This window comes from Triturus cristatus, chromosome 5_1 (genome assembly GCF_964204655.1).
Source record: "Triturus cristatus chromosome 5_1, aTriCri1.1, whole genome shotgun sequence".
NCBI classification, from domain to species: domain Eukaryota; kingdom Metazoa; phylum Chordata; class Amphibia; order Caudata; family Salamandridae; genus Triturus; species Triturus cristatus.
This window is the reverse complement of record NC_140587.1, coordinates 813,181,297-813,194,442: the sequence shown is the minus strand read 5'-3', so window position 1 is coordinate 813,194,442 and position 13,146 is coordinate 813,181,297. Positions and strand designations below refer to the sequence as shown.

The 13,146-nt window shown below is 43.8% G+C and overlaps 1 protein-coding gene across 1 annotated transcript in view; it reads left to right on the top strand.

Moving 5' to 3' along the window:
• Positions 1 to 13,146, top strand: part of CEP76 (centrosomal protein 76) — a 275,662-nt gene that overhangs the window by 213,432 nt on the left and 49,084 nt on the right. The window contains exons 10-11 of the mRNA XM_085605853.1: positions 347 to 680; positions 2,986 to 3,203. Coding sequence (XP_085461979.1) covers positions 347 to 680; positions 2,986 to 3,203 — 552 coding nt within the window. The remainder of the gene's footprint in view (positions 1 to 346; positions 681 to 2,985; positions 3,204 to 13,146) is intronic.

Sequence of the window (13,146 nt, the reverse complement as noted above, 5' to 3'; positions counted from 1 at the left end):
GAGGTGCTGCCTTTATCTTGACCCCTTAAATATCTTGAGACCCATATTTTGTGACCCAAACGTGCATGCATCATCTGGTGAGCATCTCTGCGTTTGGTCCAGACAGAGTTCTGGCCCTCAAGGGTGGATGGTAAGTTAAAGGTGGGACCTCAGTTATAAGGGGGATACATGAGTACCATCTATGTCTTGATCTTAACTGATGGGTGAGTGGCCTCTTCTCAACTTGGCTGGGTTATAGGACCCTTAACATTGATCAGTGATTGTACGCCTGAATGTCTGACAGAATACCTTCAATCCTGCAGATTTTCTGTCTGCTGATTTTAACCACGTTGGTTCTGTTCTTTAGGTATATCCACAAACCAATTAATCCAGATGATCCTCCACTTGTTGAACAGCCGAAACCCCTGTATCCGTATCGAACTGTGGGCTGTGTGTTCAACCATCAGCGGTTCTTGGGTAATTGCCAACCCACAGATGCCGTAGAACTCTGTGCGTTTGACCTGCATGACGAGTCTAAATGGAAACCCATGAGCGGTGAAGCGATCAGATCTGTGTGCGCTCCAGGATCCACTACCTCGCTTCCTCCATTCCCGCCTTTGTGTGCTTCCTTGATGGATGCGGCAGCAATAAGCAATGACCTTGAGTTACAGCTGAGAGTGCTTGTGTCGGAGCACAGGAAGGTAAGGGTCCTCATACAGCACAGTAATAGTTTTTGGAGAAATGTGTGATGCATTTGAGTGTATTTGTACTGTCTCTACAGTTGGGCAAGCATTTTAACGACTCGGTTTCATATCCCATTGTTAAGAAAAATAGATGTCTCCTTAACTGAGCAGTTACTGACCAAAGTATGAACTTTTTTTTTAGCACAACAAAGCATTTTGGGATAATTTTGTATTAAGATTCAATCATTGGATTGGTGTATTGTTAAAAGTACCTCGTCTAACAACTTAATATAAAACAATTTTGCATTTGTAAACAAATATTAGTGGCCACAAATCAGTTTACTTCTGTATATAAATGATTTTTAAGCATCACTCTTTTGGTACTGCATTTCTCAGACTAAAACATGATTTATTGTATTCATTTATCTTGTTTTCTGTACATTTTCATGTTCATAGAAGGTTTTCCTTTGGAACAATCTCCTCTGAGCTAAATACATATACAATGGTTGGCGCCATGATTTGTAAAGCATAACGGAACCAGAATTAAGAAGTCTTCCAGTTGTAAGACTGGCCAGCAATGCCAGGAAGAAAGGGAACGGGCAAAAGTAATCTTCAAAGATGGTTGGCAAAAGAGCCTTGAGGGGGTGGGGTCCTACAGACATCCAAAAGTGTGTCTGGGTACTAAAAGTATTTGTGGAGCAATACTTCTAATGGAAGTACTTGAGGTGAGAGAGAGTCAAAGAAGTATCATTAGTAACTTCCATTTTTAGGAGTACTGAATAGGCGCATAGGATAGAAGGGTGTCATAGCAAGAAGAGAGCTACAGTAAGCCCTCTATTTCCTGTAATGTTAAGCTGTATTGTGCGAGCATGCTTAAATCACAAGTTTTATGGCTTATTGATCTTGAATGAGAAATAGGTGTATTACGACCAGATTGGTTTTAAGACCTTTCAGAATCATTTCAGTTTTTCTGCAAGAGAAAGGGTCTTGGGGGAGTTGATGCTGTACTGTTGCTGCTCCTGATTGAAACTGTATGTCTTGCTCTTTCTTTGTTTTGGGGGAATGGCGAGAAGGGCATGTTTAGTAGATGCTAACCATTTTATTTGTCCCTATCATTGAATTCTTTTTCTGAGATTCTGAGGCATTTTGACATGCACATTGTAAATTGATCTAAACTTGCCTCATTGCACAGGGCGAACCGGTGCTAATTCCTGTGACTGCATTGAGTGATTACTCTTTTAAAAATATTTCTGTCTGGTGTTGTGACAACAGATTTTGCATTTGGTGTTTGTCTTCAAGAAGTCAGAGTTTTGGAATGATCTACCCTTGAGTAAAGATATACTATTTCTTAGGATGTTTCGTATTAGATTTCTTTTTACTTTGCAAAGAGACGCCAGAATCTGGGGCCTGTATTGAAACCTAATGAGCAGTCGTCTGCCTAAGTGCCTGTTATTAGGGGAGAACTAAGTTGTAATTTATTGAAAGAAATCATTTTTTTAGCTGCATACCTTCATTTGGAAAAGTGATTTGGTTGTTGTTTTCCAACGTTATATGCATAATTGTTATAGGTAGGGCCGAGGCACTTGATTAGTTTCATCAGCAGTACCAAGTGGATATTGCATATCCCTAGACGCGCCACACACCCGTTCCCTGGGGCACAGCGGTGAATATAAGACTATCAGCTGATTGCTGTAGTTCCAGGGCAGTCAGAGGCTCACAGGGCTCCAGCTGTGACTGTAAGAGCTGTTAACCACTGTTGTCCCTAAACCACAATATTCAAAAATTGAATTACAAAGTTATCACTCCTGGCACTTGATACTCCATGTTAGTGAAGCAGAGTAGTCCGAGGTTTTTACTCAAGCAGGTGAAGAGGGTTAGACACTCGGAACACGACAAAACGCAATACCTCTTTATATATTACTGCCCAGTCAGTTCATCGCTTTCTTTTATAAAAAGAAAAGTGTTTTAATAGACTTAAACTGAATACTACACATATAGGACGCACAAAGAAAACCACCCGTGTAGCTCTTTCCCAGACAGAACTCAGACCCTAACTGGTATTAAAGCTCCTGCATGGTAAGCACTATATTTTCCTTCAACATTGCAGTTTATAGCCTATGTTAGTGTAAGGTTAAATTAGCAATCAGGTGCTACCTTCAAGAATATGGAACAAAGGCTTACTGATCGTTGACATCTTGCTTCAGTGGCAGGTATTTTAAAACATAGTTTTAAAAACACAATATTTGCAACTACCATGGGAAACAGTCCAACCAAAGGCAACCATTTGTATTGCTAAGTAATTTCTGTTTGGTTTACACTTCAGGACCTTGGGCTTGCTACCATCTGGGAAGACCAGCTGTCCTATCTTTTGTCGCCAGCCTTGGCGGCATATGAGATTGAACGCACCACTGGTATTTCTGCGGGGAATGAGGAGTTTCAAGACGCCATCAGAAGAGCAGTGCCTGATGGCCACACTTTTAAAGGATTCCCCATCCACTTTCTACATAAAAATGCAAGGAGAGCTTTTGCAACCTGTCTCAGGTAATCTGTATTACTCAGTTATAAGTAACTAATTGCTACTTCAGCCTTAACAGTTTTTCTGGTCCTCGATAGGTCATAAAACACGTTACCTAGTGCATGTTTACATTGCATTAATATTTGCCATACTTGTCACACCTTAATTTTGGTTTGATTTATATTAAGCTGTAAATCTACAATTGATCAGATCAAATAAGTAACTGCAACTCGTCTTGCCTGTATCCTAAACCCAGCAGAAGTGGTAGCTGACCACTGGTCCTGGGTTTAGGAAACACCCTGGGTGAAGGAGGAAGGGAAAGTTAAGAGTTGTAAATCTATAAAAAGTAAATTGTCGATTAGCACTCGAAATAGGCTGTGACATGTTAACACTGCAATGGGCAAGTTCAGGCAGTTTTTTGTACATCATAATTAAAAGGAGGAACTATATGTGCTAAAGAACCTAAAGACACTAATGTAGAATATAAATTCACAACACTAACGTTTGTGTTTAAGTTAAATTGCAAATATCAATTTTTAAATAAAATATGTAGGTGCTACTCATTGTGGTGACTCTTGGATTGGTAGGCCTCAATCCTGTTTCCTCCAGACTCTGAATGTTACATGAAGCAGGCCATGTATTTTTGTCCAGTACGAAAGGGATGTGTCCACCTTCTGTCTGCCATTATCCCTGCTATTTTTCCCATCAGTACATAACATTCCACTGTACAAGACACTACGTGAAGGGATGTGAGGGTCCCAAGAAACTCCACAAATGTTTGATGGTCACCGAGAACACTGGTGCAAGGCACTAATGGGCACATGCAGGAAGAGGAATATAGCCCCAAGAGACAATCAGACCATGAGGATCCTGTGCAAGCAGAAAACAGTGACACACTATTGGCAAAGGAAGCTTACTGTAAATAACTCATGGCACCACAAGATTCCTAAGCTGAAGGGGAGCTGCATGAGCATGATGCCCTGGATGGCTCCACAGGAAAGATCCTCTCTAACAAGTAGTTTCAGAAAACAATTTTAGGCCTTACAGAACCTGGGATGGTCCTAGTGGACAAATCTGATGCTCCAAAGAGGCCTGATGTAAGAGGTCACAGTGGTTCAGATGGACTGAGCAAGGGCTAAGTGCACCAGCAAGTATACAAAACATTCACCTATATAAAATCAATCTATTTAAAGTCAAAGGCAAAAAACGTAATACTAAACGGCTCTCCAATTTTTTGAACACAAAAAAGAAACCAGAAGCAGTACAAAAATACTGAAAGCTTCGGAGACTGAGCAAAAAGATCTCTGAATGACATTAGGTTTGCTCAGAGTAGAAGCATGGAGGTGTTTTGGCTGCAAAAGTCACCATGCTTTAGATTTTAGTCTATTTGCACTGGACACAAATGCCATGCACATGGAGGAAGGAGGGAGGCTGGACGCACCAATACATTTCTACATTAGAGTATTCAAAACAATAAGTTGTTTTTACCGCAAGCTTAGATTTAATTTAATTAAATGACCCGCAGCCTTCTTTCCGATCACTTTGTATTTTGCTCATAAATAGTCCATTATAGATGAATATATTCTTTGCTGATCATACAGATCCATACAGGATCTTCAGACAGTATTCTAAGGAGGATGTCCACCCATAAAACAAAAGGATTTTAATTGTGGCATGAGTGCAGGTAACATATGTTGGTCATTGACCTGCGTGACATGTACCTCTGGTGCTTCGTTTCCGGTCATGATTTAGTCATGTCATAAAAGCACCCTCAAGCACCCACAGTCTATCTAGGAGTGGTAGGCGAAGCTCTTTGTCGCTGCACATAAGAAGAGGTTGTGGTCAAAACTCTGATCTCTACCCAGCTTCAAGTCATGGGGCTGTTCGCAATCCCACTCAATGAGTCGGTTCTGCTCAATGTAGTCCAGTAAGTCAAAATCAAAGACGTGAAGAAAGCAAAGTGGGACTGAACTCCATCCCACCACTTAAAATCAAGCAAGAAGGCCTGAGAGCGGCAATCGAGGGGTAAGATTCCTTCTATTAAAACTCTTCTAACTCTGATACGGTCCTGTAGTTTCATTCTGGCACACCCTAAATTTCTTGGGTTGTTGTCGACCCCACAGCAGATTGTGACCTTAAAGCAGGCTATGAGGGGTTCTATTGAGACTGGCGCCAGCAGGCCCTCCTTCAGCACTGACTGATCCCCATGGCATTAATGTCCAGACCCGTTCCAATGCTGGTTCACACTCCACCTTTAGCCAAGGGTCCATGCTGGTCCTTTCTATGCTGGTGCTGATTCGGCCGGTACCACCCTTTGATCTGGTTTCGAACACTGGGATCTCTGACCTTAAATTGCTGCCGTCTTGATCCAGGTTTGTCTCTCTGTGAAATTACAAAAGTGCAACAATACTCTAATGTTCTACCTCAAAACAAGTACTTACAGAGACTAGTGATCTTATTTGGCTCAAACTCTGTCTCGGTGGAGGGTATACAAAATGTTACTCATGACCTGCTTCCCCCTCACTGTACTAATGATGAGGTATACCTGGATTTGCTAAATGCCAGTGGGCTGCATACATCCCAAGAGACTAAGCTGGACTCCCCACCTGGGCCACCAACAGATGAAAGTGCTACTTTTGGAGTTGTTGTGCGTAGAACAGCACTTGATTTACAGTTACCTACTGTTGAGACCAAGCCAAACTTAAATGAGATCTTTCAACCATGTCCAACCTCTTCTGAGCCACCTTTGCCATTCAAGAAGGCTATTGCAGACAGCCTCCTGGCCGCTTGGTCCAAGCTGCGCTCAGGCCCTCCTGTCAAGCGACCAATTGACTGGAGGTACAAGCCAGCTTCCGTACACCCCGATTCTTTTCGGAAAGAGACTGTTTTCTTTTGCTCGATTAGCCTTAAGATCCTTGAATGCCATGTGCCTCATGGACAGGAATACCCATGCAATATGGGACATGGCCAGGGAGATCCTTCCTGCTGTCCCAGAGAACCTAAACCTCACTAGCTCCAACAATAAATGATGGTCAGGACACAACAAAGTATGTTGGTTTTGACATCACAGACTGTGTAGGCAGAGCTATTGGTACCAGTGTAGCGCATAGAAGGCATGTCTGTATGCAATCAAGTGGGTATCGGGGTGTTCAGGTGGCCTTTGTGGACCTGCCTTCGATAGCATCAGATCCTTTGGGGAAAAGGCTGATTTGGCTCTGAAGTGATTTAAGGAAAGGTGAGGTACAGCACAAGCCTGTCTACTCGTCTTTCACTGAGTAGTTCTATCAACAGTTTCAGAAGTTGAGGGGTTAGCAGACAATTCCACAATCATATTGCAAGAAATCCAAATTCTGCTGCCAATACCATTGAGCTGGTGCTAACATGGGAGAGAGGAGAGGGGTGTGCTGTTCCTGCTACTTCCTCTTACTGAAGAGGGACAGAGGCCTACTGCCTATCCTGGACCTCAACCAATTCATTGTATTTCTGCAGAAAGACAAATTCATGATGTTCACCCTTTCTTAAGATGTTTTCTGCTCTGGGCCCAGGAGACTGGATGGTGTCCCTGGACATGCAGGATGCATATTTTCATATACACATCTTGCAGTCCAACAGGTATTGCTTGCAGCTCATGGCGTGATTTGAACACAAAATATGGTGCTCCCCTTCGGCCTTAACTTGGCCCCTTGTGTTTTCACGTAAGTTATGGCAGTGGTCACTGCGCACCTGCAGAGATCCAAAATGCGTGTCCCTGTACCTTGGTGACTGGCTATTCAATTCAGGCTCGCAGTATTCTGCCATAGACCACCTCTGGACGGCATCCTTGGGATTCTCCTTCAATGAGCCAAAGTCCCACCGGTGCCCAAGCAGAGGATTTTTTTTTTATCATGGCTGCCCTAAACACAGTTTCTATTAAGACCTTTCCACCGCTGCAATCAGTCTGTAACATTTAGGATATGATCCAGATGTTTCTGGTTCAATCCTGGTTCTTGGTGAGGATGGCTGTGTGGCTTCTTGGATTCCTAACCTCGTGCATCCTCCTCGTCCTGAATGCCAGATGCCTCAGATTTCAATGGGCCAAGCATCAGGGCTGCCTCTTTCACTTCAGTCAGATCACACTGGAGACCGCTCTGGATCTTGTGTGGTAGCAGACCATCGCCAATCTGTCCTGTGGCAGGTCACTCAATCTCTTTCCCAGCCAGACCTAATAGTTGTTACAAATGCTTTACTGCTGTGCTGCGTGGGGGTCTTCTGAGGAAGAGGAGATCAGATGCTTCTGTTCTCCGGCAGACAGACCGCTCAACATCACTCTTTTGGAGCTATGACTGATCTGTTTGGCCCTAAGAGCCTTCATGCCATAGATCAAGGGGACGGTAGAGTAAGTCCTCATGGACAACATGACCACCATGTGGTACTTCAATAAGCAAGGCAGAGTGGGGTCATGGATCCTGTGCCAGGCGGCTGTATGTTTCTGGAGGTGGCTGGATCAGCAGAGCATTTTTGTGGAAGCCAACCATTTAGCAGGGTCTCTGAATGCCAGAGCAGACAGGCTGAGCATGAGTCAGTTGGCAAATCACAAGTTACATCCGCAACCCGTGGTGGTAAGGGACAACTTTGAGCAGAGGCATGTCCTGGTTAGATCTCTTTGCCACTGGTGAGAATATGCAGTGTCAAAGCTACTGTGAACTGGAGTCTCCAGTGGTATAGCTACTGGGAGCAGAATAACGACTGCGATGGGACGCAAGGGCCTGATTCACAAAGGTAGGTTACACTTTGGAATAAGTTTACACTTTGTAGTAAGTTTACTACTTTTGATATTCACAAACTCCGAGTGTCAACTTACTACAAATGTGTAGGTTACATGTCTCCATCCATAAGGTAATGCAATTAGTTTACTCTTGTGTGGGTGGGTGATGTCCCTCCCTGACTCTCTCCCAACCCCTCTTACTCATCCCTAATCCCATCCGCACTAGTACTGAGCCAGTCCCTTTTCCCACCCACATTTACAGCTGTTAGGTTGGAGAACTCAGTACATACAAGTCAAATGCTAAATATAACACTTTGTAGTATGTTTTGTAGCAGTGCAGTAGTTGTCGGAGTCTCCTGTACTCGTATCTGCTTTGTCTCTCCTGCCTTGAGCTTTGAGAAAAGTAATGACGGAAGAGGCCCAAGTCATCTTAATAGCTCTGGACTGGGCAAGGAGAATGTGGTACTCAGAGCTCCTGAGCATGAACATTTGCCCTCTGGTCTGCTATTACTTGGGGTAGACCTGTCTCAGCAACAGGGGAGCATTATGCATGCCGTGCCTCCAAAACCTACACCTCCATGTATGGAGATTGAGTGGCAGCAGTTAAATGCATTTGATCTGCCAGCCGTAGTAGTTGAAATTATCCTTGTAGTCCAATGCACTTTGACGAAGTCGATCTCTGCTGTGTGCTGGATAAGTTTGTTGCCTGGTGTGGTGCTGATCATTACAACCCTCTGCAATCCAAGCTTTTAGATCAGTTATTGTTTGTTTTACTGTTTACTCAGGAAGAACTTACAGTGGGCACCGTTCAGGGTTATGTGTGGGTCATTATTGTGTTTACCTGATCCACCCTCACTATTTAAATGACCTTTTGTGATGCATTTTATCTGATGCACATGGACATTTACAAAAAGAACAAATGATGAACGGAATTCTGAAAAAATCAAACATTCACCCCCAGTCACTGATCTGGGCTTAATCCATCGTTTTTCTGCTCACCACACCTCCCCAGTTTGGACCCAGCCATATGCAAATCAGCCTTGACCCTGCTTCCCATGGGAACAGTCCAGCCTGAGCTGCCAGACCAAGTCTTCCCTGGACTGGAAATAAGCATCTTGGGACTGGAAATAAGCATCCTGTGACCAGTTTTGGGATATGGCCCCACATCGGCCAGGCTAGCTTGAATCCAGTGACACAGTGAGCACGGGACCCACTTCTGGGCATACTCTTCCCACTTAGGGCAACAAAATCGAAAAGAACAAATGATGGATGTGCTGGAGAATGTATGTGCGTGTAACTGTGTGATTACTCTATCCGTGGTAGTGGGCATATTTTAGATACCCTGATCCCTATCAGATGCAATGCTGAACAAATCAAACATTCACCCCCAGTCACAGATCTGAGTTTAATCCATCCGTTTTTCTGCTCACTACGCCACCCCAGTTTGGACCCATTTATAATCAAATCAGTCTAGACCCTGCTCCCCATGGGAACAGTCCAGCCCAAACCACCAGATGAGGTTCTCCATGAAATGCAAACAAGCATACTGGGACCGGCCTGGTTCCATCACTAGGAAGAACCTATTATGTTTGTCATATAGTGTTAACGTCATCCTAAAGGGTGTGTGTGTTTATTTGAGTACTTGTGCATTCGTATATATGTGGATGAGTGTGTGTATCTCTGTGGTGTTGGATGTGGGGAGGGTATTGTGCTTTTAAAACCCCACCCTCAGGCAGGCATACACTCCAAATTTTGTTTAGAGTTTCTCTTTTAACGCAAAATGCCATTATTTTTGCTTTCTGCACCTAGGGGCAAAGCGCCAATTTAAAGTGAGTTAACAGAGAAAATGCATTAAAGAAACTATGAAAATGTATCCCCCTCTCACCTATTTCAAATGTTGGTGTATGCAGTCATATGTTGGTGTATGCAGTCATTTTTACCTATTTCAAATGTTGGTGTATGCAGTCATTTGTCCACTTTCACAGGTATCCATGACCTGCTTACTTGTATGCTGGTTTATTGGATTAAGGAGGAATTAAATCGCATGAACTTCTTGTCTGTTGATGGTGCCAGACCAGTGTCTAGCCTGTGCTTTAAGCATGTGCTTGGCTGACTCATTCCCTCTCCTGAATGGAACTAGAAATCTCTCTTGCACTATGAGTCATATGCCCTGCACTATGAGCCATATGGATGCAAACTAAAGTTTGATGGCAAAGCATCTGAGATCAATATTAGCAGTTCTTAATTTGAGCACTTTTGCCAGGAACTCGTTGTAGAGCACCAGGTCAAAACTGAGGTGTTTGCAATTGTGATTTCAGTGACTGCTGTGGCTCAGCAGTTGTATATTGTGTCCAAAAAGTAACATCACAACAGCACAGCTAATCGTGAGTGACATATAGACATTTTTATTTCATGAATGGAAAAGCAACATTGACAGCAGTACCACCGAGGCCACCCTTCCCCCCTCTCCACCAAAAGGCCAAACACATCTTGAAGCAGGAAGGATGGACCATGACAATCAATGTGCTAGCAGCTTCCTGATCTGCATCTGGCAGGACTGACACTCACCAATAGCCTTTAGCGGTGGGTTTCTCATGAAAAACGACTCCATAGCCCTCCCAGAGCATTCTGGTCAATGTGCTCTATCGCTTGCAAAGTTGCAGTTCATCCAGTGAGGCATAGCTTTTCATTGCTACCAATATTTTAATGTTTTGAAACACTTTGGGCTCTCCGTACCTTCTGTGCTCCATTGAAGAGCTCATGAAGAGTGAAACGTGTCTGTTTTGAGTACTGCCAAATGGAGGTTTCCGCTTTTTGCATAACATGGTTCCCAGGTCCAATGAGTGTGCACCAGAGGGAGAAGACCCTTGCAATTACAAGCTGTTTGATGAACAGTTAATAAGGCACTAGTATTTAAATGTTAATGCCGCAAACAAGTTTTGCAGGGACACTAACTGGGAAGACACGTCACTAGTGTACATATCGATGACACAGAGACACTGCCACTAGGACATAAACTCTAGAACACAGGTACACCTACACTGGCAAGGGAATATTGAGATGGGGATATGGCACTTGATTGTTGACATGTGTCACAAAGGGGCTCCTACACAGCCATTATGACACTAACAAAGCAGCACCAGCAATCACACAGTGACGCTGACACAAGGGCACTTCTACGGGGACACAGATAATGGGACCAAGACTAACATGGGGATAGTGACTTTGGGTCAGAGACACTGGCACAAACATTGATACTGGGACAATAACATTAGCCAGTGACATTGGAAGATTGACACAGGAACTTTAGGATAGTGACACTTGGATACTTATGCTGTGACACCACACCAGACAACACAAGGGCGCATAGTGGGATGACATGGATTCAGGTACTAATCCGTGCCTGCTGACGATGGTCACTGTAACAAGGACACTGACATGTAGGCACTGACATATGGACACAGGTATTGATGCTGACACTGTAACATTAATGTGGATATTGGTCACTGCAAGACTGCCAGTAGTTACTGCCACCGCAACAATGCCTGGTTGCACAGATACTGACAGTGTGACAAGGCGACTTTGAAACGAACATGAGTCATTGACTTTGAGTTGTTGACATTAGCATGCAGAACAGAGCACACAACTGATATGGAGAAGTTCACGCTGGGACGTTAATGCAGCCAGGGCACTGACACTGGGACATGGGTAGATGGGTAGGTAGGGACATGGCATTGATACTGGAACACTAACAGTGGGAAAGGAAGAGAGGGACTCTGAGACATATGCACAAAGACTGACGTGAGGACACTGACCCAGACATTAATGCTGAGAGACTGACACAAGGGCACCAGAAGTGGGATTCTGACAAAGTGATGCAACAATGGAAAGGCTAACATTAACACTAGGAAATGCCAAGCACAAAGGGCATGAGCAACAAGTATGGAGGCACTGACACTTGGTCATTGTTATTAGAGCACTAACAGGGACACAGGGAAACTGCAACATTGTCACAGACACTGTGACTCCAACACTTGCACAAGAATTCTGAGAAGGGGACACTGACACAAGTGCACTGATATTAGGGATGTCTTGGCGCAGGGACAAAGGGATATCGATATTGACAATGGAAAACTGACATAGATTTTGGGCAGTCCGTAAATGCCACTGGGACACAGCCACAGATCGTGTGAGACACAGCCATTGGTACAGTTAAACGTACGTGGAGACACTGACATTGGAATGGTGATACTAGGAGAATGGCACAGATATCGATGGGGATATTGCCATTGAGACACTGACACAGGGGCACTGAAACAGTCAAAGGGACGCATGGAAACACCAACACTGATATAAGAATATTGACATTTGGACACTGATGTGGAGATACTGAAAAAATACGCTTAATATCGTGGGATTGTCACAGTAACGCACACACTGGGATGTGATGCTACAGGCTCTTACACAAGGTCATTGATTCAGAGGCACTAATGAATGGATACAAACACATGGAGATATGTTGGGAGACCTTAGACATAGGAACAAGCAAGTCTATAGCAACAGCACTCAAAGCTAAAAGAGCATTGTGCTGGCAAATGTTGATCATCAGTAATACTTCCTAACCGTTATTCTTGAGGTAATAAAACAGCCTATCAGCAATAACCCTCTCAACCTTGTCTAAAATCAGCACAATCGGTGCCTTTTCGAGTGGGAGTAGACCGAATACAACTTTGTTTTTTAGCACGGTGAAGGCCACATGCTTTTTGCTGTCACACTGAATGGGGCTTCACGCTGAGCCTATTGCTTGCGGAAGTTGCTGAATAGCAAGGGTGCTTGATCTTCATTCAACCTCATTCCTCTTTCTTCCATCACGCTACACTGCCGGTCTCTTTTTCACTCTTGCAGAATATTTTTATATTTTTCTTTCCTGCTTTCCCCTCCATTATTTTCTTATATTTATATTCTTTATCCTTTCTCCATTTTAAGCCTCTCACTTTTTGTCTGCATCAAAGTCTAAAGATGAAAAATAGATTCAGATCCCAAAATATGAGTGCCAGTGACCACTAGCTTCAACAACCTGCCCAACTTAGGGACCGAGTCCAGCACTAAAACAATGGCAGGACAGCTGCCTGGCAAGTTCCTGTGTCTTTACCTAGTAGAAGTGAAACTATCATCACACTCCCCCCCGCTGAGCTGTGCCCATGCTTCCTCGATATCCATGCCCT